This window comes from Ambystoma mexicanum, chromosome 3p (genome assembly GCF_040938575.1).
Source record: "Ambystoma mexicanum isolate Mex_15411 chromosome 3p, UKY_AmexF1_1, whole genome shotgun sequence".
Taxonomy (NCBI): Eukaryota; Metazoa; Chordata; class Amphibia; order Caudata; family Ambystomatidae; genus Ambystoma; species Ambystoma mexicanum.
The window spans coordinates 679,832,450-679,855,973 of NC_090925.1; the positions used below are offsets into that span (position 1 = coordinate 679,832,450).

Here is a 23,524-nt window from a genome sequence, read left to right on the forward strand (position 1 = left end):
AATAAAACAGTTTTAAGGGTAAGGAATCTTAACGAATAAGAATGGAGAGGTTCGAAAGGTGTACCCATCAGGAAAGTTAGTACTAAGTTAAATCCCATAGGGGAACTTGGAATGGTCTTGGGGGATAAACATTGGTTAACCCCTTTAGAAACTGTATTACCAAGGGTAATTTGAAATAGGATGGTTCTTCCGCAGTACGCTTAAAGATGGATAGCGCTGCGAGATAGCCCTTAATGGTGCCAATTTGAAGGCTTGAATTTGCCAAATATAGTAGGAAGGACAAAACCATTGGTGTACCACATGAAAAAGGGTTGATATTCTGTTCTCTACACCAGCTGCAAAATCTGTTCCAACGGCAGCGGTATAAAGACTTTGTTGCTGGCCTCCTTGCCGAAAGCAACACCTCCATAACATCATCAGGGAGGTCCCAATCCTTGTACCTCAGCCTTTCAGAAGCCAAGCGTGAAGGTTGAGGGTTTTGATGTCTGGATGGAGAACCTGACCTCCCTTCAGTGAGAGTAGGTTCTCTCTGAGTGGAAGTCGAATCGGAGGGCAGATGGACAAGTCTAGAAGGTCCGGGTACCACGTTCTCCTGGCCCAATCTGGGGCAATTAGGATCATGGTTTGCTGGAATCTTCTCAACCTCCTGATCATTTGAGGAATGACAGGGACCGGTGGGAACGCGTACAGAAGCGGAAACTCCCAGTCCACTATGAACGCGTCTCCCAGAGCTCCTCTCGGGGGAAATTCCCTTGAGCAGAACAGGTCGCATTTCCTGTTTAGGCTGGTGGCGAACAGATCTACCTGAGGGGTTCCCCAAAGGGCGAAGATCTCTTGAAGGACTTCCTGAGCTAGCTCCCACTCGTGGGAGACTGTGTTCTGCCTGCTCAGAGCGTCCGCTGTCAAGTTCTTCTCTCCGGCTAGGTGAACTGCCGATAGAGAGATTCCTTCTTGGATTGCCCAAAACCAGAGCTGCATCGCCTCTCTGCACAGGGGTAGTGATCCTACGCCTCCTCTTTTGTTGAGGTAATGCATGGCCACCGTGTTGTCCGTCATTATCAGGACGTTCTTCCCTTGTACAGCTGGCAGGAACGCCTTCAGCGCAAGTCTGATGGCTCTCAGCTCTAACAGGTTGATGTGTAGTCTGGACTCCGATGGAGACCAACGACCGCTGATGGTCAAGTCGTTGGCGTGGGCTCCCCACCCCGTGAGTGAGGCATCCGTGACTACTGTTATCTCCGGCCAGGGTTGCCAAAACTGTTCTCCTTTCAGAATGTTCTCCAGACAGGCCCACCACTGAAGGTCTCGAGCCACCCTGCCGGGAACCTGAAGAAGATCCGTCATTCTCCCTGAGAATTGTGACCACTGAGTCCTCAGAGCCCACTGGAGGGATCTCATTCTCAGGCGAGCCTCTGGCACTAGGAAAATGCAGGATGCCATGAGGCCCAGTAACCTCAAAAAATCGAAGGCTGGGAGACGTTGGGCATGTTGGAACTTGGTAACCATCTGTAGAATATCTTGAGCCGTCACCTCTGGTGGCGAGGCTTTTCCCAGGGAAGTGTCCAGGATCGCTCCTATGAACTGGAGTCTCTGCGATGCTATCATTTGTGACTTCTTTAAATTGAGGGAGAAGCCCAGTCTGTGAAGGAATTGGCACACATGATTTAGCTGGATCTGAGCTTGTTCCGGAGAAACAGCCCTGATCAACCAATCGTCCAGGTAGGGGTAGACGTGAATCCCTTCCCTCCTTAGACTTGCAGCCACTACCGACATTAACTTGGTGAAGACCCTCGGGGCGGAGGTCAGCCCAAATGGCAGCACTCGAAATTGATAGTGAGGGTTGCCAATTGCGAACCTCAGGTATTTCCTGTGTTTGAGATGGATAGGCACATGGAAATAAGCGTCCTGAAGGTCCAGAGATTCCAACCAGTCCTGGAACTGAAGGGCCTGGAGGATCTGAGAAAGAGTGACCATCTTGAATTCGTCTTTTCTGAGGAATTTGTTCAATTCTCGCAAGTCCAAGATGGGTCTCAGTCTTCCGTCTTTCTTTGGAATGAGAAAGTAAGGGGAGTACCAGCCCTTGTTCCTCTCCACTACAGGTACCGGTTCTATGGCACCTTTCTCAAGCAGGTCCAAAATTTCCTGCAAGAGGAGCGGATCTGGAGCTTTCTGAGAGCTGATCCCCAGTGGATGACTCTGAGGTATACGTAGGAAAGGCAGGCAGTAACCTTGGGCAACTGTTTCCAATGCCCAAGCATCTGACGTGATAGCCTGCCATACCGCCAGATGTTGAGTCAACCTGCCTCCTACAGGTGTCCTGTGAGGGAAGTCCTCAGAGTGGTTTTGGGGCGGCTGATGCAGATGCCGATGGTAAAGAGGCACCTGCTGTTGCTGCGGCTTTTGAATATCTACCCCGTCCACCTCGGGTAGTTCTTCTTTGTCCCCTTTGAGCCGGTCGTCCTCTACCTCTTCCGAATGCGGAGTAGAAGCGAAAGGACTTGCCTCTCGCAGAGGTTCCTGTGGGACGAAAAGGAGTCTGACGGATTGCAGCTCCTAGGGATTTTGCTGCTGCTTTTGAAGTTTGCAGTTTCTCTAAACTGTCATCCGCCTTTTTCCCGAACAAAGAAGAGCCATCGAATGGCATGTTCAAGAGCCTGGCTTGCACATCTGGGGCAAAACCAGACTTTCTCAACCAAGCGAATCTCCTGGTTGATGTACTTGCCGCCATTGCTCTGCTGATACTGTCAGCCGAATCAATGCCCGTCTGGAGGGATTCGCACATAGCGTCTTTACCGTCCTGTATAATATTCAGGAACGCATCCCTTTCTTCTCCCTCCGGGATGCAGTCAGCCGCTGTAGAAGCACACTCCCAAAGTGTATGGCTGAACCTAGCAAGGGTGCAAGTAGCATTAACAGATTTTAACGCCATGCTACATGCTGAAAAGACTTTCTTTGCCATAGCATCATATTTTTTATCGTCCCTGTCCTGTGGGACGGTAGGATAAGCCGTCTTGACATCGGTAGAGGATGCTGCCTGTACCACCAGACTTTCTGGGGATGGGTGTTTAGACAAAAACTCCGGGTCTGTAGAAGATACCATGTACTTTGTAGACAGTTTTTTATTTACTGCTGGTACTACATCTGGGGTTTCCCAGTTTGTCATGATCTTCCTCTGAAGAGCTTTATGAAAAGGCACCACAGGATCCTCCTGTGGGCCTTTGTCAAGAATATCTGTGAGGTCATCTTGTTGGAAAGATTGTGAAGGTGCAGACCACCCCATGAACTCTGTGATCCTGGCCATTAAGGCTCTATAGGGGGTTTCAGCATGCTCCCCCGGGTCTGCCCTAGCAAACTCCACCTCAGGGGAAGTGTCTAACCCACTTGCCTCATGTAAGGAATCATGAAGATCCTTTAACCTGCGTTCTTCAGAGGAAAATTCCTCTCTAATTGGGGTTACAGGTCCCTGCAACTCAAATGTGTCTTCCTGTTCAGACAATTCACCCTCTTCCAAAATTGAAGACATAGTTCTCAATTGTTCTGAACTCATAAAGGGAGTATATCCCATTTCCAAGGCAGAGGGTGCCGAACTTGTCATTATCGGCCTCGAAAACGTCGATGTCGTCGACGTCGAAGGCTTCGAGCGTGGCGTCGAAAACAAAGGCGGAGGCCTCGAAGACCTTGACAGAATTGGAATTCTACTCGACAATCTCCAAGCCATCGACGTCGAGGACCTGGGGATAGTCACTGGGTGTGTCGTAACCGTGACTTTACTTGGCGTCGACGCCGGTGTCGAAGCTGGCGTCGAGTCGACAGACCCGTGTGTCGAAGGTCCCTTCGACAACGGCGTCGACATCGACCTCGGCGTTGACGGAACCTTCGAGGAAGGTTTGGAGGTCATAGTCCTACTCGAGGGTTCGAGACGCGCTCGAGAGGTTTCCTTCGCCGGGTACTGCGACTCACAGCGTTTTTGACCTTCGGGTCTTTCGACCAGAGCATCGCTCTCGGCAGTCTTCGAGGGGGTCGAGGCCGCTTTCTCGAAGACGCTCATCATATTTTTGCGGAATTCCTCCCATTCAGCCCGGGAACTAGGTTTCGTGGGGCAAGGGATTCTTTTTGGCGAAACAGAGGAAGAGGAAGACGGAGAAGGGGATCTTCGACGTCTCCTCTTCGAGTGCTTCGATCTCGAGTGATGGGACCCACTCCGAGACCTGGAGCGCGAATGGTGACGAGGAGACGAGTGTCTCGACTTCGTCGACGAAGAAGAAGCTTTAAAAGTCTTACCTTTCTCCAGCTTCCCCCTACGCTCCTTCAGGGCCTTAGCTGTCATGGACATACAGTCCTCGCATTCCGAACAATGGTGTTCAGCTCCCAAACACCACAGACAAACTCTGTGAGGGTCAGTCAACGACATCTTTTTCCCACAATCTCGGCATTTCTTGAAGCCGGATCGAGGAGTTGTCGGTTCCGATGAGGAAGCCATCGATTATGGATCGAATGACTCAAGGTAAATAGGATTAATCTGACTAAGAACTGAGCAACGGTATTCCGAGGCACTGAGTAAGCGCGGAAAAACGGAACTGAGCAACGGACGCTGCGCGTGGCCTTTATAGGCAGGATGACGTCGACGTCGATATGGCGGCTGTCGAGGGACATCGACGCGCAGCGCCCTCTAGAGAGAAAATTTTTTCCGAGGCCAGCAGAGCTGGAAGGAGATATCTAAGATGAGGAATACGTCGGAGGACACAATCCCTTCGAAATTGGCATTCTTGTCTGCTCAGCCATCCTCTTTCTTTGGCTCTGGTTGCTTTTTGTTCAATCATGCTTATAAGTTTGATGGTTGGATCTTCAGTTAATTTTTTATAATACGAGCAGTTGTTAAGTTGGGTAAGACATTCATTGATGTAAGAGGTTTTATCTAGTATCACTATGCCCCCTCCCTTGGCAGCTCTTTTTATAAGGATAGTTTCGTTGTTAGCCAGTGCATTTAGGGCTTCCATTTTGTTTTTGCTAAGGTTGTGAAACATGGGGGTATTTTTCTTTTCTACTTTTTCCACTTCAGCTAGCACTCGGTTTTCAAAAATCTCTGATTCAGGCGAATTAGTATGTGTCGGTGGAGTGAATGCTGAGTTTTTTATTTTAGCCCTGTATGGTTTATAATCAGTTGGTCTTCCATTACTTGAGTTTTGTCTGCGAAGTACTCTATTAAATGGATCTTCCGCATTTGTTTTTGGAATTCACTCCGAAAAAGGAATGGGTCGTGTTTTTTTAGAGATTACGTAGCCCAGACCTTTGTTTAACACTTGCTTTTCGATGGGTGTAGGTTCGTATTTAGAGAGGTTGACTAGCAGCGATTGCAGCTCCTGAGTTGACATTTATCGCCATTCCAGTTCCTCCTGTTGGGGCCTTGGAATAAAAAATTCCTTGATGCATTACCCTGATTGCCCCAACTTCTTTTGTTATATTGCTGGCCTCTGCCTCTTGTGGGAGTTGAAGTAGAGCTCTCAGTGGGTGTATTATTAGGGTCGCTACTATCGTTACTCGAGCTGTAAGACAAATCTAACTCTTCTATTTCTATTTTGTGGGCCGCTGGGCTGTATTGTTGGAGTTTTATAGCTTTCTTGTGTATAGGGGTATGCTTTGTCGTGGCTATATCTGGTTAGATCTTTTTTGAGCCGTTGAATGCGTTCAAGGGTGTTAGTCTGTTTAAAGTCTTTCATTTCCTTTTCTTTTCGATCTAGACGATTTTTTCACATTATCTAAGGAAATTAGTTTCTTTATATCTTCTTCTAACTTTTTTAAGTCAATCTCAATTTTCTGTGATACTTCTTTAGCAGTGTCAATTATTAAGATGAGCCAGTCACGCCCACACCGATTAGCTATATAGCACCTTTGCAGCTTAAATTTAGCATCATCTAAAAAACAGCCGGGGCTCATTGTGGACTGTCAGACCTTGGGGTAACGCTTTCTTTTTCAGATACTCTAGTATTATCTCCCCATGTAGTTCAGTTCTGATAAGTTTTTTCTAAGTTGAATGATCTCATCCTATTCTGTGTTTGGGTCTTGGTTAGTTCCTAATTAGCTATTGTTGATTATTGAAATCGCGCTCATGAAGGCTGTGGCATAATCGTCAATATACCCATGTGTTTTGTCTTTTGTCATGTTCGCTATTTCTTACCGTCAGAAACATATACCAGAAGTCTTTAACATTGCAATACCCAACACTAAAGTAGGACTTTCCTATATTCCCCTTTAGAATAGCAAGTATTCAATTAGTAGTTGATAAGAACATATTAAAAAAGCTCTTTCTATGAATAGTCAACTCAAATCTAGAACTAATATTTCTGTAAGCGACACAGGATTCCACACATTATGTTGAAAGTTCCACCTACTGAATCTCGGGACAAGGTGGATACACAAACACTACCGAAAGTAAAGAAAGGACTGGCGCTTTAATTACACTCCTTAAGATGGTGCATTTCGCCACTCTCCGTTGGCATACTAAAAATAAAGAAAGGGCCAATCCGTTTATAGCTAACCACAAGATGGCGCTATACGCTGCTCTCTACTGACAGTAACAGACAGAGCGCCGTGGATGCCGCCCCCTGTTAGAACTCTGAAGTGATACTGTTGTACAGATCTGTGTACACGCCACTATAGGTAGGTCTGCTAAACTCGCATATCTGTGGAATAGCGTTATGAAATTCAGTACTTTCTAAAAGAATCTTAATCTAGATTTACTAGTGACACTAGCTCCAACATAGATGTTCTCTCTCTTTCTCAGCTATGTCATAGGAACATTAATATACATCACGCAATAAGGAGCTCTGCATTACCTTATATAACCGAGCTACTTGTTTGAAACCCAACCGGGATAAGAACCAACAAGATACCTAAGAAAAAGGTAAGAACTGTCCGGGTCTTTAACTGTTATCTAGCCAAGATGCTAGTGCCATCAATATACAGAGAGTAGGGCATTTATATCCATCTCCCCCTCTATACAGGTTACATCTTACCCCAGGACATGCTGATCTAAATCTAGATATCTATATCTTCTTGAAAGACCCCTCGATTCTAAAACCAACCACAAGAAGGTAAAACAACGTGAAATCCCTATACCTATACTGTTTATAGATACTATGTAAGTGCTGCAATTAAGATCATTCTGTCCTAAAGTACCGCTCTATGTTCATTATTTAACCTCTTTAGAGATTGCGAACTAAATTGACTCCACCCCAACAGACAAAGAATAATCTCTTCCCCTAAATACATGCAAGGGATACGAAAAGATAAACAGGTATGTGAATACCCATATTAATCTAATATCACTGGTTAATAATTCAAGGCTACGCAGATATATGACCAAGTAGGATCGAGTGAAGTAAACACAAGTCTCTTTGACACTCCTCCCCAGGTCGCTAAACAGGCACAGACGGCCGCTACCGACCCAAGATGAATAGTCCTAATGTATAAAGGGACAACATCCCAGGAGACAAACCTTACGCTCAAACAGGTATTTTACTTACCTATCTGAGTATTCTTATAATGAGAATAATCTAGATAAGTAAAATTAGCATCTAAAACCTCCCTTTTTTGTCTTTTTCTTTTTGTGTTTGTTTTCCAACAGTTACACCATATTAAGAAAATCACCCAACTTTCGCCCTTTGTGAACTGTGTAAAATTGGCGATATGGTTGTTTTAAAGTCATGACAACTAATGTGACCATTCTCATGACGAATGTTCCAACACCAATTTGCGAGAACAGAAACATGTTGAGTCCTAAACTCTAGTATATTGAGTAGCTAGATTGAAAAATTAGACTCATCCTCAGAGTAGGTCAACAGAAAAGTAGCAAATGTGTTACATGTTGCTTAAAAATCTGTCGCGTTTATTAATTCAACACGTGTCTATATTCAAGATGACATCTTGTCACTATTAGGATTGTGTTTTAGTATGTTTTACTACTATATTGACAACCTGAAATGACCTTTAAATAAATGAATATTTTGTACTTTGACCTATTTTGGACTAATTTTATCTTTTTGTCTAACTGTTGCAAAACTAGCTGACTACCTCTGTCTATACTATAAGTCTTATATCCCCAGAATAAGGTAGAGCACTCACTTGAAGTGAGTAAACTCGGGGTTCACCTATATATACGAAGGTGTCTTCCCTAGGTCGTGTGACAGCATGTTGAACGGACAAGTTAGTTTCCTGGGTGGGGAGACGGACATTCTCAACAGATGGGCGAACCAAGGCTGTCAATCCCACATTGGTGCTATTAGGATCAGTCTCCAGAGACCATTCCCGTTGCACTGTTTCTGAGGGTACCTGGAGGTGTAATCTGGGCATTGGGCATTCCGCAGAGTTGTGAACAAGTCGATGTCTGGATGAACCCCATTCTGCAAAGACGTTGTGTAGACTATGTTTTTGTAAGTGCCACTCGTGTTTTACGGGTAGGTGCAAGTCTCTGCTGAGTACATCTGCCAGAGGATTGCGTTCCCCTGGAACATGTTGCGATAGAAGGAACATGTGTTTGAGTATCCATTTACAAATGTTCTTAGGCAGTGTGGACAGCCCTGGAGAGCGAGTGCCTTCCTGTTTGTTCAGGTAAGTACATGGCTGTGATGGTGTGTTTGGAAAGATTTAGGGCTTGGAACACTGCAAGTAGTTCCAACAGATTGATATGTTTGGATGCTACTGATGGAGACCACATGCTGTGCGCTGTTTGTTCTAGGTGGTGTGTTCCTCATCTTGATAGGGATGCGTCTGTGCTGAGAGTGGCTTGTACTGCGGCCGTGGCAAAGGATTTCCCCTACAGAAGGTTTTTCTTTGACCACCACCGCAGGGACTGAATGAGGGCTGTCGAGAGAACCCCTAGATCGTCCCACTGACCGCTTGTCTGATACCATTGGCTCAAGAGCCACTACTACATAGGGCACAGGCAGGCATGTGGAACTAGGAAGATGCAGGATGCTATCATTCCCAGCAGCCGCATGGCTTTCTTTATGGTTACTAGATGACTGGCTAAATATTGAGGTATCTGGAACACGTTTTGAAACCTCTCATTGGAGGGGGAAGACAAGTCTGTCTTCTGTTCGAATTAGTACTCCTAGAAACTGTTTGACATGACTGAGAATCCTAGGTTGAAAAGAAGAGCTACAGTCTTTTGGGTGTCCTCCAGATACGCCTGGGGCGAGTGTCTAGTTATGAGGCAGTCGTTGAGATAAGAGTACACTAGGATGGATTGTCTGCGCAGGTGAGCTGCCAGCACTGCTAGCACCTCTGTAAACGCCCTTGGAGCTGAGGCAATGCCAAAAGGGGACTACCTTCAATTGATGGTGAGAGTTCTTGATTTTAAACAGGAGGTACTTTCTGTGCGCTGGAAACATTGAAATATACAAGTGTGCATCTTTCATATCCAAGGTGGCCATGTAATCCCCCTTTTCAGGTTTGCCCTCCCAAACCTGAACTTGTGGAAAAGTTGACTTGGAGATTTTTCATGTGTGGCTCTCTTTACAATGTTTGACAAATGCAGTTTCAAGCTTCCGCACAGTGCCAGCAAGCAGTTTTCATTGTACACAAAATGAAATAGTGTGTGACTTGAGGTGTAATTGATTAAAAAAATGTGCTTTTTAATGAATTACTGTTTGTGACGTAAATGATTTATTTTTCAACAATAAATGCCAGTATGATTATTTCAAGTGTTTGACTTTAATGTACTCTGTCTCAATGCCAGCAAAACGGAGATCCTTTCAGTTATGACTGCTGTTCAATCTTTCCTCAATTAACTCTGGCCAACCTCCCTGGCCTTTCCTCCCTCCCCTTCCACTCAGAAACCAGTCATGTTCGACTCCACCCTCTCCTTCTCTCCTCACATCTCAGACGTCTCTAATAAAGTCCCACTTCCAGCTGCACCTCCTCATAGGTAGACTTCCTTTTCTCACCTACCCCCGAAGATCAGTCTCCAGAGCCCAAGTTCTCTGTACGCTGGACTATTGCAACAGCCTCTTTATACATCTTCCTGCCTCTACTCTTCACCCTCTGCAACGTATTCAGAACAGGACTGCAACACTTGTCCTTGGTCTCAAATTGCTCACAGTGGCTGCTAGGATCAAGTTCAAGACCCTCTGCATTGTCCACAAGACATTCTGGTGCTGGGTACAACACCACAACAAGTTCTTTTTTCCTAAGCACTTCCCTTCTCGAGCCTGCCGCTCGGCTCATCCACCTACAACTCTGAGGGTCAGACGCTTCTTTAGGCGGAGTGGGGGGTAGATCTCTCTCTGGTTGGTGCCTCCCTCTGGAACAGTCACTCTGCCTCTCAAAATTGAAAAAGACCCCCTCAAGTTTTGGAAGCAACTGAAGACCTTCCTTTATGCTTGTGATTTCTTTCTCCCTCTCCCCTTCTGATGTTCATTCTGCTGCGCTAACTGGTTATCCAGCCACCCTCTGAACCTTATGACCAGTGACGCGGAATGAGGGGGCACCCCAAATGGAGCTCAAAGGCACAGGCCTTTGAGCTTGGGAGCGGCCAACGATGTACCGACGGCAGAAGCGGCGGGACGGCAACCATAACACAACACACCCCCCCTGCCCTGACCCCCCCGGTTCTCTCCTGAAGCAGGACTCACATTAAGAGTCCGATAGGGAGGGTACTATACTCTAGCAATATCAGAGGGGAAAGGCAGGAAGCAATGCACATAGGTGCGAATTGGCTGTCGGCAAAGGCCAACCATTTGTGGGGCAGTAATATATTTGCCCTATGGAAGAGCTGCTGGAGCAGACTTGCAGAAAGAACACTGTGACCCAAGTGTATCTGGACTCTGCGTTCACAGACCCAGCTTCTCATTTGCCCAGATACCACCCACCCCAGGAAAAAGGTACATTTGGGCAAGCACAGGACAAAGGTTGTATGAAAGTCGTGGAAAAGAAGAGCAGGAAAAGCGGCATGGGCCTGGAAGGAAACTGCCATCAGGCACAGGAGTGCTCACCGGCCAATTTACAGGTCCCAAACACACAGACCTGGGAGCTCATGCTGGGACACCCTGCGAGCAAAGGACAACTTCCATTTCCTGGTCTAGCGCCCTAAAGTACAGAACTAAGAAAACACTGCACACCTGTTGGGGAATACCCATAATACTAAGTTATGTTTTAAGTAGTATTATGTTTAATAAAAAGTCACAGCCTTTTCATTGTCAACACAAAACAAGTTTCTGCGTATTGTGTTATGTATTTACTATATAGAATGTATGCCCCATAGGGCTAGCAGTTTCACAGTTTATGGGGACCAGGCTCCCTCAGGACCAGTAACCCCATGCACTGCCTCCGGCCCTAAGGCACACTATGGACTGTATCTGCAATCCCCAAAGTCTGCTGCCTACTTGCACTTATTTAGAGCCGGCCACCCCAGCAGCACTTACTCAAGCTAGCATTTTGCACTCTCCCCTTTCCTCCCCCTGGCACTTCTCCTCTCCATCCCTCCTTGCATGCTCTGAATAAAACAAGGCCGAGTAGGATTGTTTGTTCTGTTCCCCTTTCCTTGCCTTGTCATGCCTAGAAACACCTGTGTACAGCATTTAAATAACGGTGGAAGGAATATGTATTGCCAATGTGCATTATGAGCATGCGCCAGTGGCCTTTGCACATTTACATCTTACTGTGGAGGCCTATATGTGGATGACAACGAGACGCGCCTGCATAAATGCAGAAATCAATATGATTGTGGGAATAGATCTACAAAGAAGCTACTAAGCCTCTTCTGACATCTGCCTCCTTCTTGAAAACTTTGATCTCGACCTACTTGCTCTCAACAAGACATGGTTCAATGCCAGCTTTGTCACTGCTTTTGACTCCCTCCTCAATGATGTCTACAAGATCCTCTCCAAGACTCGGACCAACCGATCTGCTGGTGGAGTAGCCCCGATCCCCAGACCCCCCCGCCCCCCATCTCCAAGTTGGTCCTTACCTCTCTCATACCCACCCAGCACTATTCCTCCTTTGAAAGTCTTGCCTGCAAAATGAGTGTCTTTCCGACCCTCTCTCACCCTTGCCACTATGTGCATACCCCTGACCCCGTGTCTGTTTTCCTTTCTGAATGGGATGACTTCTGCCCCCAAACTACTCCTTATTGACTTCAAAATACGCCTGAAATGCACTGTTCATGCCTGTACACTCTTCCATGATCCCTGTACCTCTCTCCCTCACTATTATCCCTTCAGGCCCCAGCCATTCTGCCAGACAAACTATGTAGTGGGCACAGGCGCCTTGATACCGTCAAAATTGAAGTAAATATCATATGTGGTTTATTTGAAATATCTCGTTTTTCAGCACACTGATCACCAATATTGTTCATTTTTGTGGCATGCGCTACCAAAAACGAAACTGAATCGGGCATGCTGTGAAGGCTAGATGAAGGGTCCCATTGTTGTGTCCTTGAATCCATTGCACTAAGAATGCTAAGGAGCAAATGTGTTGAAAATCCACAAAGAAATAATATTCACTATATTGAAAGCTTACGCCGGAAAGTAAAGTTGCTATTTCAGAAAACTGTCATTCGAAGCGGTTGGTCCTCCATGACATCCGAAGTATGGAATCCCAAAACACAATGTAAGCAATTTTTTAAACAATATTTATTCAAGTGTGGATGGAAAGCATGCCGTGTGCTACATGATGAACGTTGTGACGGATGAATGTTCATTTGCATGTTCATTGTAACTTAAATGTATAGCCAACATAAGAAAGTACTAAAGTAGGTACTGAAATATGTTTTGCATTCTCAATTTTCCATAGTTATCTGATCCTGGTGTGTGCCTGTCATTGGTACAGCCTACCCACCGACGGCCTCAACAATATTAGGACAATAATGATAAACTACGAATTGGGACGATCGCCAGACAACAATCTGCCCTTTCGCAGTTGTAGTAACAAAGAGCAACACGGCAGAAGGAGAAACGTGTGGATGTGAAAATGTTTCATTTAATTAAATTTTAAAGCACTCATTTCTCCTCTCTAATGGAGCGCCATGTGCGTAGTTTACTTGTTCGTCATGGAACATAACTTTCTGTGAAGAAAGGATAGACTTGGATTAAACGATCAATGATCTGATTCGGCATTAGGAAATCAGCATTCACAATTACACCAAAAATGAGAACGATGCAAAGTTCTCTACCTATGATTAAATGTGTTCGAAAACTACTTGTTACACTCCCGACTATTGCTGTTCTCTTCAAAATAAAATGTTTCTATCAGTTTTGTTAGAAGAAACAAAAGTTTTGCATTTTCTGGTGATGTGTGTGTTTAAGTTCAGTTCCTGGTTCTGCGTTAGATAACGTTGTGACGTTGGTGATAACGGGTACATTTGGCTACGCTGCCCGCTAACGTCACTGGAATAGGACGACCTCAACAGGAGCGTCTAGTGATGTCAGTGTTAGGGGCGGGCCATCCGAATCAGTGCTGCGAGGGCACTTGAACTTAGGGCGATAGATCAATTTATAAGAATAGCACAAGATGGCGGTACCTGAGCCGTTGTTTTCGCATGTGTTAAAAGCGAGAAAAACTCGGGTAAATGGCATTGGAAATGTATTTAAGAATGATCGATGTATGCTATGAAATACACGCCCGATCCATTAGGCCAAAACATTTCTGACCAAACTACCCCTTTAAGTCCAAATGTCCGTCCTATTGACCTCAAGTTGAAATTGAAAATATTTAGTGTCCTATGTGTCTGTGTGATCTACTTGCAATAAGTGTCTACCATGTACAGTGTCAAATAATCCCTCTTCTGATTGTGCAAATTCTTCAGTGTATTCTCATGCTTCTCGAAACTGTTTGGCTCTATGGTGTGTTGGCTTTGGTGCTGTGTACTTTTCTCTCCTTCTGTGTATTATGGGATTTCCTACTGAACAGGTTGACTCATCTTCCCGCACCATAATTTTCAACCCCAACCTTTTGGGGAGATATTTTGGAGCCCTCATACACTATTTTTTGATGCCATGTCTATGAGCAGTTTGAGCAAGATCTGCTCTTGGCTTCTCCCTTCTTTGCTCTTTGAAGCTGGCAGAGGCCATAACCACATCTTCATCAATTTCGTTTCACACAAAAAACCCAGCATTTAACTGTCAAACTCACTGACTTCTCTATAACATCCTGTAGATTAAGCTTGCTAAATCTTACTCTCAGAAGATTGCCTAAACTGCCAGTAGGCAGGTTAAACACAGAGCCAGCCATGCAAGGAGACTCGCTCGGGGGACAGCGTCTTTGTGACACCCTTAGTCTGAGGCAAAGAGTCTGCAGGGATCATCAGCCATGTCCTTTTCGTGGCTGCAGATTACAATTTACTAGGGATGAAGTGTTAGTAGAAAGGTCAAGCACAAGGCCTAATGCTAGAGGTATAGTCCAGCTCCTTCGCCCTCACACTAGCACATTTAAAAAAAAAATCCACTAATACAGCCCCATTCACTTGCAAATAACCCTCTACCCCCTTTTTTGGTCAACATGTTGATTACTTCCTTGAAATTTGGTTGCCACATTCAAAGGGTGAATAATGCTATTAAACATCGCACTGCTAGGGCGATCATCGTGAAATTCCAATAGCCTGCGTTACTTATCCAACCACTGCCCTGCCACCCACTGTGTCATGTCTTTCCAGGGCCCTCTAAAAACACTTTATTCTCCCCTCTTTTTTTCATCTCCACTTTCAAAAGGATCCAGTGGCTCTTACAAAAAAAGCTCTTGCACCAGTAATGAGAGACAGGAAGAAGACTTCTCAATGTCTGTATACATCATACATTTATTAGTGAACATCCCTCTCAATTCAGCCACAACATTAAAAAAAAATAATGATTGCACTACCAGGTCAAGCAGAAGTAGCAACTTTCATTTTAAAAAAAGTACAAATCTGTTAAAAAGTTTCAATCACTATACACATATATATATAATACAATAGCACGAGTTATGGGAAATGCTACAAACCAATATGATTCCAATGGAATGGAAAAACACACTTTTATAGCTTTAAGAACCATTTGTTTCTATATATTAGCATTTTTCAAATACATACATGGGGAGAGTGAGGTAACTGTAGAATGTGCAAGTACAAAAAGCAAAAATAATGTATTTATATACATATACATATATATAGCAAAATATATATATGCATAACCTAACACAAAACATGTCTTGTGTCCCCAGAGTACAGGCACCCTCCCCCCTGCCCATACACAGCAGGACCTTTTTTGTGGGCGGTCAGGGGGAGAGCATGCCACTCCCCAGGGTCCATAGGGTTATAATTTAACAGTAAACAATCCACTATTCCCAGCACAGAAAATCATTGGTAAAATGTGGTATCTAAGGAGTGATCACAAACATTCGAAATCATTGTACATTTTCTGTTTTCATTATTTGAAATGACACTCTTAGCTGCTCACTGGAATAAAACTCTGCATCACACAAGCTGTGCCCCTAATCCCACCCCAACCCACCCTGTTACTTCTCCCACAGCAGGGCCATAATAAGCTTTTCAGTTGGGAGGGTCAGGGTAAGAAACTCATTCATATACTTAAAAGAAAGGAAAAACAAAATAAGACCAGCATTAAATCTTCTCTGTTGTAGTTAAACTATTCATGGCCATGTATCAGGTTCTCGACCTTTGAGGTTGTAGGGGTAAAGTAATGGCTTTTCAGAAGTGGGGCGAAGGCCTATACGGTGCAAACGTCTTAGGTCATCGGTTGAAAAATCCAGGTTCACAGCTGTGCTGCCCCCGCCAATGGAAGCAAAGTTTGCTGTGAGGCATGAGGCGCTCAGTGGACAGTATGGCTGCTTAGTATGTGCAGCCCATGCTGCAGCCTCATGCCTTGAGCATAAGGAAAGGGATAGTATGGGGAAAAGTGGTACAAAATCCAATTCCACTGGTGTCCGTGGAGGGGCAGCGCAGCTCCAGCGTCCTGGATGAGGTAGGACAAGGGCCTTCCTATGGGATGCATCCTGCTGCCAGCAACAGAAGGCACCATGAGGGCCAGGCAGTGGTCCCAATAACATTGTGCATTTGTGGACTAGTCAGAGCCGAGATTGGAACAATCCTTCAGCAAAGCGGTTGTGAACCCATAGGGTGTTGTCTCAATAAATGACTGAGTTGCCACTGTCCCTCAAACTGCAAGTTTAAGTTCTGCCTATACTTCAGTTATATTTTGTATTCCACTAGCCAAGGAAAGCAAAGATTCCTCTACGGCTAGACATTGGGACCACACTGTGTTAGCTTGTGTGAACCTCTATGTTCTCCCAAATCGTGTCTTCTCCTAAACCCCTCAGCTCCAATTTAAATGTCATGATTGAAAGAAGCATATCAGCATGCACGACTGCATTTGGGCACTGATGTGCTCGCAAAGATCAGGGAATGGTGTGCAGTGCTAAGTCTGTGCATATAACTGAGGTGGTGCCCATTTGTGCTGCTGATTGTTGGAAGGAGCGGAAACTCATAAGCGTGTACAAATGAAGCTTGTGGCGGTAGTGTGCTTGGAGAAGAGCGAAGGCGCAGTTCTGTGGAGTGTGTGAAGTAAGTGGGTGCATGTCCATAGTGAGATAGCGAAGAACTACAAATATCAGCTCAGGATAAAATGGGTGAGGTCACACAAGAAACGTCATGGGTGTAGTTGTGCTGGTGTGGGTAATGGTGTAGGTATGTAGGGTTGTTGCTGCACTGCTGAGAGATATAGCCTTAGATGATGGTTCCAGGATGTGCTTGCACCAATGCAGGCAGCTCTGTGGTCCAACCATTTTAAGAGTATCCACAGACCAATTTGATTTGCTCCTATCCAAATCATGCCTGATGGGGAGATGTAGATTTCCATATTGCTTTGCTGCTACTACAAGCTGGAAAACTAGGTCAGAGCTGGTGCCAAACCACTATACTCACCAAGATATGGTTTTAGTGGCCCACAATCCCTTCCTTCCCTCTCTTTTGCTGGTGAAGATTGTTTTATGACAAACTGTTGCAGATCTGGAAGAAGAGCAGCATCTATCTCCATCCTACAGCTCCCTACTAGGATTTTGTGGGTGGGTTTCAGTGCATGTGGTTCATTTTTAGCCTACAATGTAAAAGTGCCCTCTGAAAAGCTTACAGCTGCCCTGCTCGGGATTAGCAGACGTGTGCAGAACATTGCATGGCAGTAATCAGCTGATTCCAACACCCCCCCCACCGCTCTTACTCACACCCCGCCCTTCAAGAGCCGAAGCTGGCTGAGCTTAGCCAATACTAAGTTCTAAGCTGGTCACACATGCGCATGGTGAACATTGACATAATATGCCTGCCCTTTCTGACAATCTGCCACAGAAACACAGAATTAGTACTTGATTTTTGTTAAGTCATGCAAAACCCACTCGAGAAAAATATCTTGTCAGGCAATTGCCTCCATCTTCTTAGAAGCCAGAGGCAGTGTGGACGTGTGCGATTGTCACCCTTCTAGGTTATCTGGGTGTGCACATAAATCCTTGAAGATGATATGGGACATTACGAGTAGCAACAGGCAATGCAGGGCATTACCAGCCTGCCCAAGGAGGCCTTAACATTGAGGAACAAGGGTGGCGGCAGAAGTGTAAGGACTGTGCATTTGCCATTGCTCCATTCAAAGGGTGCGATCAGTGCAGTAATTCCATACTAGGTGCTTACATGATCATTGCTTCAAGGAAATTGATTACAATGGAATACATGCATTATGGGAAAAGGTCATTAGTATTACTGGGTCTGTATAATTAGTCATCATAAGACATCCTCATGCAATACCAGGGAAAAATACCACCCATGGCTGTAGGTCAGCTGTGCTAGCCCCCCTAGAGTAGCCCTCAGCGCCTACGAGGAGATCTCCTGCACTGCAATTCCTCAATCATCGCTTCTCTCCTTTCCAGTCGTCCCGTCTTCAATAAAAAAGGCAGCCTGCAAGAGGCCTTTAACTGCTCTGCAAATAACAGTCAGATGAGTTTGGGTGTCTTTCACTGTCACAGGGTGGTGAAGGGAGAAGGGAAAAGCAGGGGAGAGTCTGTTTTAGTGCAAGCAAAATACAGCACTATCTTTCCACCTACAAAAGCATTGTTGGCAATAGAACGCATAGGTCTGGAAGGTGCAACTCGAGCAGCGGTTTACTCATTAGCCTCAACACTTGCATCCTTTCAGTACAAATCCATCACTGCTGCACCTCAAGTTACACTAAAGAGGCACCTATAAAATGAAAAAGAAAGGTAGAGGTGCAAACAGTGCAGAAGAGAGTAGGTTTAGTGATGAAGGACAATGATAAGTTGGAGGGGGCATGACCAATGAGAATGGAAAGCAAAAATGTTGCAATAGTCTTCCCCAAAAATAAATTTAAAAAACCCCACAGACCTTGCAATTCAGTTTTTGTCTTTTGCAAACAAAGCAACATATTCATAATCAGTAAGTTGGACCTTGCGAGAATCTTGTCCCACTGGATTCAGTGCAAAAATATAGAACAGTTTTGTGACTGGCAAAAATCTAAAAGCTGGCAGAGCTGCATGCTTCAAAAGGGCATACTGCTCCACCCGGTAATGCCTTGCTTGCTCCATTGCGCCCACAGCAACATATGCAGCAGCTGGTCCTATTGTGACTGGGCGAGGACCACATCTCCAACTCTGCAATATAAGTAAGACCAAAACAGCACCTCGCAACACACACAGGCGGCGATGGTTCAGCCTGGACATCTGTTGAAAAGGGGGACGGAGAGGAGAGAAAAACTGGAAACAATGGTGAAAAACACTCCAAAATACCATGAAGAAACAAATGCACAACACATTCAAAATGTCCGCAGCAGACATTATGATCTTTGGAGTGATAGGGGAAACACAAAAGAAAGAGCAAAGGTAACAATGTCTCCTCTCTGGATGCTGCCACATGCCCAAAGTATTCAGGCGCACTGCAGCAGGCGGTGACCTGGGGGCAAGGAACCCAACAGGCGAGACAGAGGATCAGAGGTCCTCAGATCAGACTGCTTGTTAATATTGTGTTCTGAGGAAGCAGCTGCAGATGGAGGAGGGAACGGCAAAAGCGTACGAGTCAGGCATTGGCAGCTGGTTGGTCTCCAGTCATCCAGCTTATATCCTCTTCCTCTACGGAATTCTGCGGCAGGAGTTATAAGAAATCTCATTCCGACTCTCGGTGTGCTTCCGATGCATCAGCACGACAGATTGGACACGTGCGATTTGCCTGCAATGAGGTTGGGATAAAACAATGTGAAGCAGGATTATTATCAAGCTGAAAAAGGAGTTGCAGCAGCCATAGCTGCAAGCAAGATATTGCAATCACAGGTCAGCAGCCGTACATATAAGATGCATACTAGACACACTCTCTATAAAGCAGCAAATATGCCAAATTAAAAATGAGGAGAAAAAAAATAAACATTAAAAAAAGGGGGAAAAAAAGGAACTATTGACACATAAAAGCCTGCACATGTTCCCACCCACACAGCTCCACGCACATCATATCAGTGGTACCAACACAGAAGTGCCACAGAAAGGCACTTTAATAGTAATGCCTGATCAGAAGAGGCATTGTGACGTAATGAGGACCGTTCTTCAGAAGTACAGGGATACGTAGTGTACACAGCGTCTACTCAGCCCCATACTGCTTCTACTGAAATCAGCAGTGGTTACAATCCTAAAGGTAAAACAGGCACAGGCAGACAGGTATACTTCCTTCACATATTTTTGCAAAATGGGCAGGCTATACTCTTTAGGAGGGGCGTGAGCTAGCACATAATCCTATCAACAATAGTACAGTTGTAGCAGAATAAAATATCCAACCAAGGTTCTGTAAAAACAGCATCTTCAATTAGACACTCAAAAATGCACATAACTATTAAAAACACTACTGGCCAACTCTTAAGAACCCACAGAGAAAGCAGACTTTCAAATAAAGAAGTTGAGAACACCACCAGGTGGTGCAGCAAATATGGCATCCTGAGAACAGAACTTTTCGCTTCCAGAACAGTTTTAAATGTATTACCCACTTATTTCTAAAGGTACTTGGCCACAAGAGGTAGCTGTTGGTTCGGGGAACCTGGAGGTTCTGGTTTATAGAGATGGCAGCATCCATGAGGCAGCTCTCACGGTAGCAAGCGTGCAGAGCGCGTCACCTGACAGTGGAGGTCAGGAGGAGTATTGGCGAGTGTTGAGATGGATTTCTAGAATCTGTCCTGGGGGACAGATTTTAGGAGGCCACCCTAGTTATAGTAAACAGGGTAACTCAGAGGTTAGCCAAAACCTAATCAAGGTATGTGAATAAGCAAACTTTTGTGGTTGAGAGAAGTGTAGGTGATGTCTTAATGACACTAGTGGTTACACAGGGGCAGTTGTAGAAATACATGTATAGTTGTAATAGTAATGGGTTGGGAGAGTGCATGGACTATCACTAGAGTACCCAAACATGTACTGTAAGAAAGGTTAGTCTCCCTTATTGGGGAGGAGGGGGGGTACCCTTTGTGTAGGCGGCCAGAAGATTGGAGAGCGGTTTACGTTGACCCAGTGGATGGTCGTGTGATCCGAGGGTACAGTTTAGAAGAGGAGTGAGGACTTTATTTGGAAAATGTAAGGGTGGAGTTTTGGGGAGAAGAGATTGGGTTAAGGAAGGGGTTTGTGGGAATGCATAATCTGGGCAGATATTGTTGCAGTATCTATCAGAATGAACAAGTGTTCGGGAATGATGAAAGGAAGAAAACGATCACTGAAGGAGGGGACGGGTGGCGAGAAGCAAGAATGGAAGAATATGGAGGACAAGGTCAGTACACTAGCGGGGTGCAATATGGCTTCTCTGAACAACAAAGGCTTCAACTCGCCCAGTGAGAGCTGAAAAGGTCAGTTTTGCAGCTCCTAATGGTACAGGAAACCCATTTTAGGGAGAATGAGGTGAAAGAGCTGAAATCCCAAGATCAGGGGATGATTTACTGGGCATTGCTACAAACTATGAAGGATGGTATTGGTAGTATCCTGGCAAACGATCTGAGGTTGGAGAGAGTAAAGCTATTGAGAACTCTATAAAATAGCTTGCTCTTAACGGTTGGTACAGAGGACAATAAGTAAGCCATAACCACTCGGTTCCATGGACTGGAATGGGTGGTAACGGCCTGGGGCCCAAGTTAATAGAAAGTCCCGGTGCCGTTACCACTCGTCGAATGGGTGGTTATGGCTATTAGCGCCCTGAGTTTGCAACCCAGAAACCCAGGGTGCTAAAACCAGTGCATTTTGTTTCAATGAACAGACACCTTTTGGCGTGCCGTTCACTGAAACAAAATACTTTCTAAAGATGGCCGGCATGGATCAGGAAAGCAGGGCTTCATATCAGCAAAGTGGGTTTGGGAGGGACAGGAAATTCAAATGAGGGTTAGGCAGGGAGAGTTGCAGGGGGTGGCATCAGGTTGCTTGGAACGGGGGCTTGAATAGCTTGATTCAGCCCACGATCCAAGCAACTTCATTGGTTGCTGCCCCACCCCGGCTGCCAATACATGATAGGGACGTGTCAATCACCCATACAAGGGCAGAATGACTTTGCGGAAAAGATGTTGGAGAAATGCAGAAACTGGGGAGACCTTTTCCTGATATTGGGGTTTGGGAGGAGGGCAATTTTAACAAGGTTATACATCAAAGCAGAGCTAGAATGGTGATAGGACAATAAGAGTATGAAGACTAATCCTCATAGTTTGGTCTCTTGATGCACAAATACAGGTGTGAATTCATGGGGAGTAGCTAAAGAGGATGCACACCTGTTTTCCAAAGGCACATCAAAACTACTCCCGTATAGACATCATACTGGTTGATGATCAGCAGCATAGTGTTGAAGTGGTAGAGGTGATGGTGATAACTTGGCCTGATCAGGACATGGCTACAGTAAGGTTGCGTTTAGCACAGGAGGAGAGGGCCTGGGGGAAAGCTGGAAATGTAATTATGTTGGTGAAGGATCCAGCATTTAAAAGTCATTTGAGGAGGTGTGAGGGTATTCTATGATACATGACAACCGAAAGGTTACCTCCTGGCATGGTATCAAACAAAGCAAAGCTCGTATTTTGTGTACTTCTCATCAAGAAGGGGGCAAGGAGGAAATAGTGTGACTGGGAAAGTAAGCCTAGGGGTGAGATTTGGAAAGCAGAAATGTCATTGAGGTCTCAGTAGAGACTTGGAGGGGCAAATCAAGGATTTAAGAGAGGAGTTGGGAGGATTGTTAATGCACGAAACCTATTGCAAATTGACCTTTCTCAAACAGTAATTTTAGGAGAAGGGCTACAAAGTCAAAAAACACACGTTACCCAGAAGGTTGAGGAAACAATGTATAGAAAGGAGGGTGATGGGACTCAGGGACAGAGAGGGCAAATGACAGTGGGATTTAGTGATTGCTGAACTCTTGGCGGAATAGTATGAAAGATTGTATTCATTGGACGGACCAAAATGGAAGCCTATTTTAAATGCCCTTGGGTTACAGAAGCTCAAAGACGAACAATTAACAGCGTTAGAGGTTGCTTATTTGGTTCAATTCTGTAAGGTATTGCAAAGCTTTTAGTGCCTAAATTGGGGGTGGTCTTTAATTTGTTTTGACTAGACCGTTCTTTGAATCCATTAATTCAGTTATTTTGAAGGAGGGCAGCTCCCCCAACACCCCCGCCCAGGAATTGTGCATCCGTATCAGTAGTTATCGCTTTTGAACATGGATGGGAAGATACTTGCAAAGATCCTAGCATTGCATTTTTGTCCTGCCAAATCAGATTTATTCCGATCAGGCTGGATTTGTTCCAGGGAGGCAACGGCCGAAAATATTAGAAAGGGGATAACTTTGATATACCACGCAAGGGTTCTCAGAAGGACCCTAGTGGTCCGATCGCTGGATGCCGAAAAGGCTTTTGGTAGGGTTGAATGTCATTCCTTATCTGGGGCTCTGACCCACATTGGAAGTGATGGCTACGAAGAATATACTCCAATCCATAGGCTTTGATGAGGGTCAATGGGTTCTACAGGGAACTCAAGATTGTGAAGGGGGGAGCAAGGGCAGGGTTTGCTCTTTCTCCCCGTTACGGTTTGAACTGGTGATTGAACCACTTGCAGACGCAATATGTAGGGCTGAGGGATTGAGAGGGGGGCTAAGGTGTGGGGTTGAGGAATATGAAGTCTCATTACAAGCCCAATTTCCTTCCCGAGACCGTTATCGTGGAACATTGATTGATATGGAGCCCTTTTGGTTTATAAACTTGATGTAAATTAATCGCGCTGCTTTCCACTGGGGTCCAGAAAAGCAAAAGACTATGGATATAGTTAAAGATCTGTCAGGAAAAGATCAGGTACTTGGGGGCCTGGGAACGAATTAAGCAAACTTCTATTTTAAGCTCTCCTCACCCCTAATTGTTGGGACCAACTGAAGGCAGATATTAGGTTTTACACACTGGGGCTGGGATGGCTTGGTAGAATTAATGCCATCAAGATGAACGCCTTACCCAGGATGATTTTTCTCTTCACCATGCTACCGGTATTGGTGTAAAACACA

The 23,524-nt window shown here is 45.2% G+C and overlaps 1 protein-coding gene across 7 annotated transcripts in view; it reads right to left on the reverse strand.

The window, feature by feature from the left end:
* Positions 1–14,768: 14,768 nt before the first annotated feature.
* Positions 14,769–23,524, reverse strand: part of RNF44 (ring finger protein 44) — a 763,073-nt gene continuing 754,317 nt past the window's right edge. For all 7 annotated transcript variants that reach the window (XM_069651466.1, XM_069651462.1, XM_069651464.1 and 4 more), the window contains one exon: positions 14,769–19,207. In XM_069651466.1, coding sequence (XP_069507567.1) covers positions 19,145–19,207 — 63 coding nt within the window. In that variant the 3' untranslated portion in view covers positions 14,769–19,144. The remainder of the gene's footprint in view (positions 19,208–23,524) is intronic.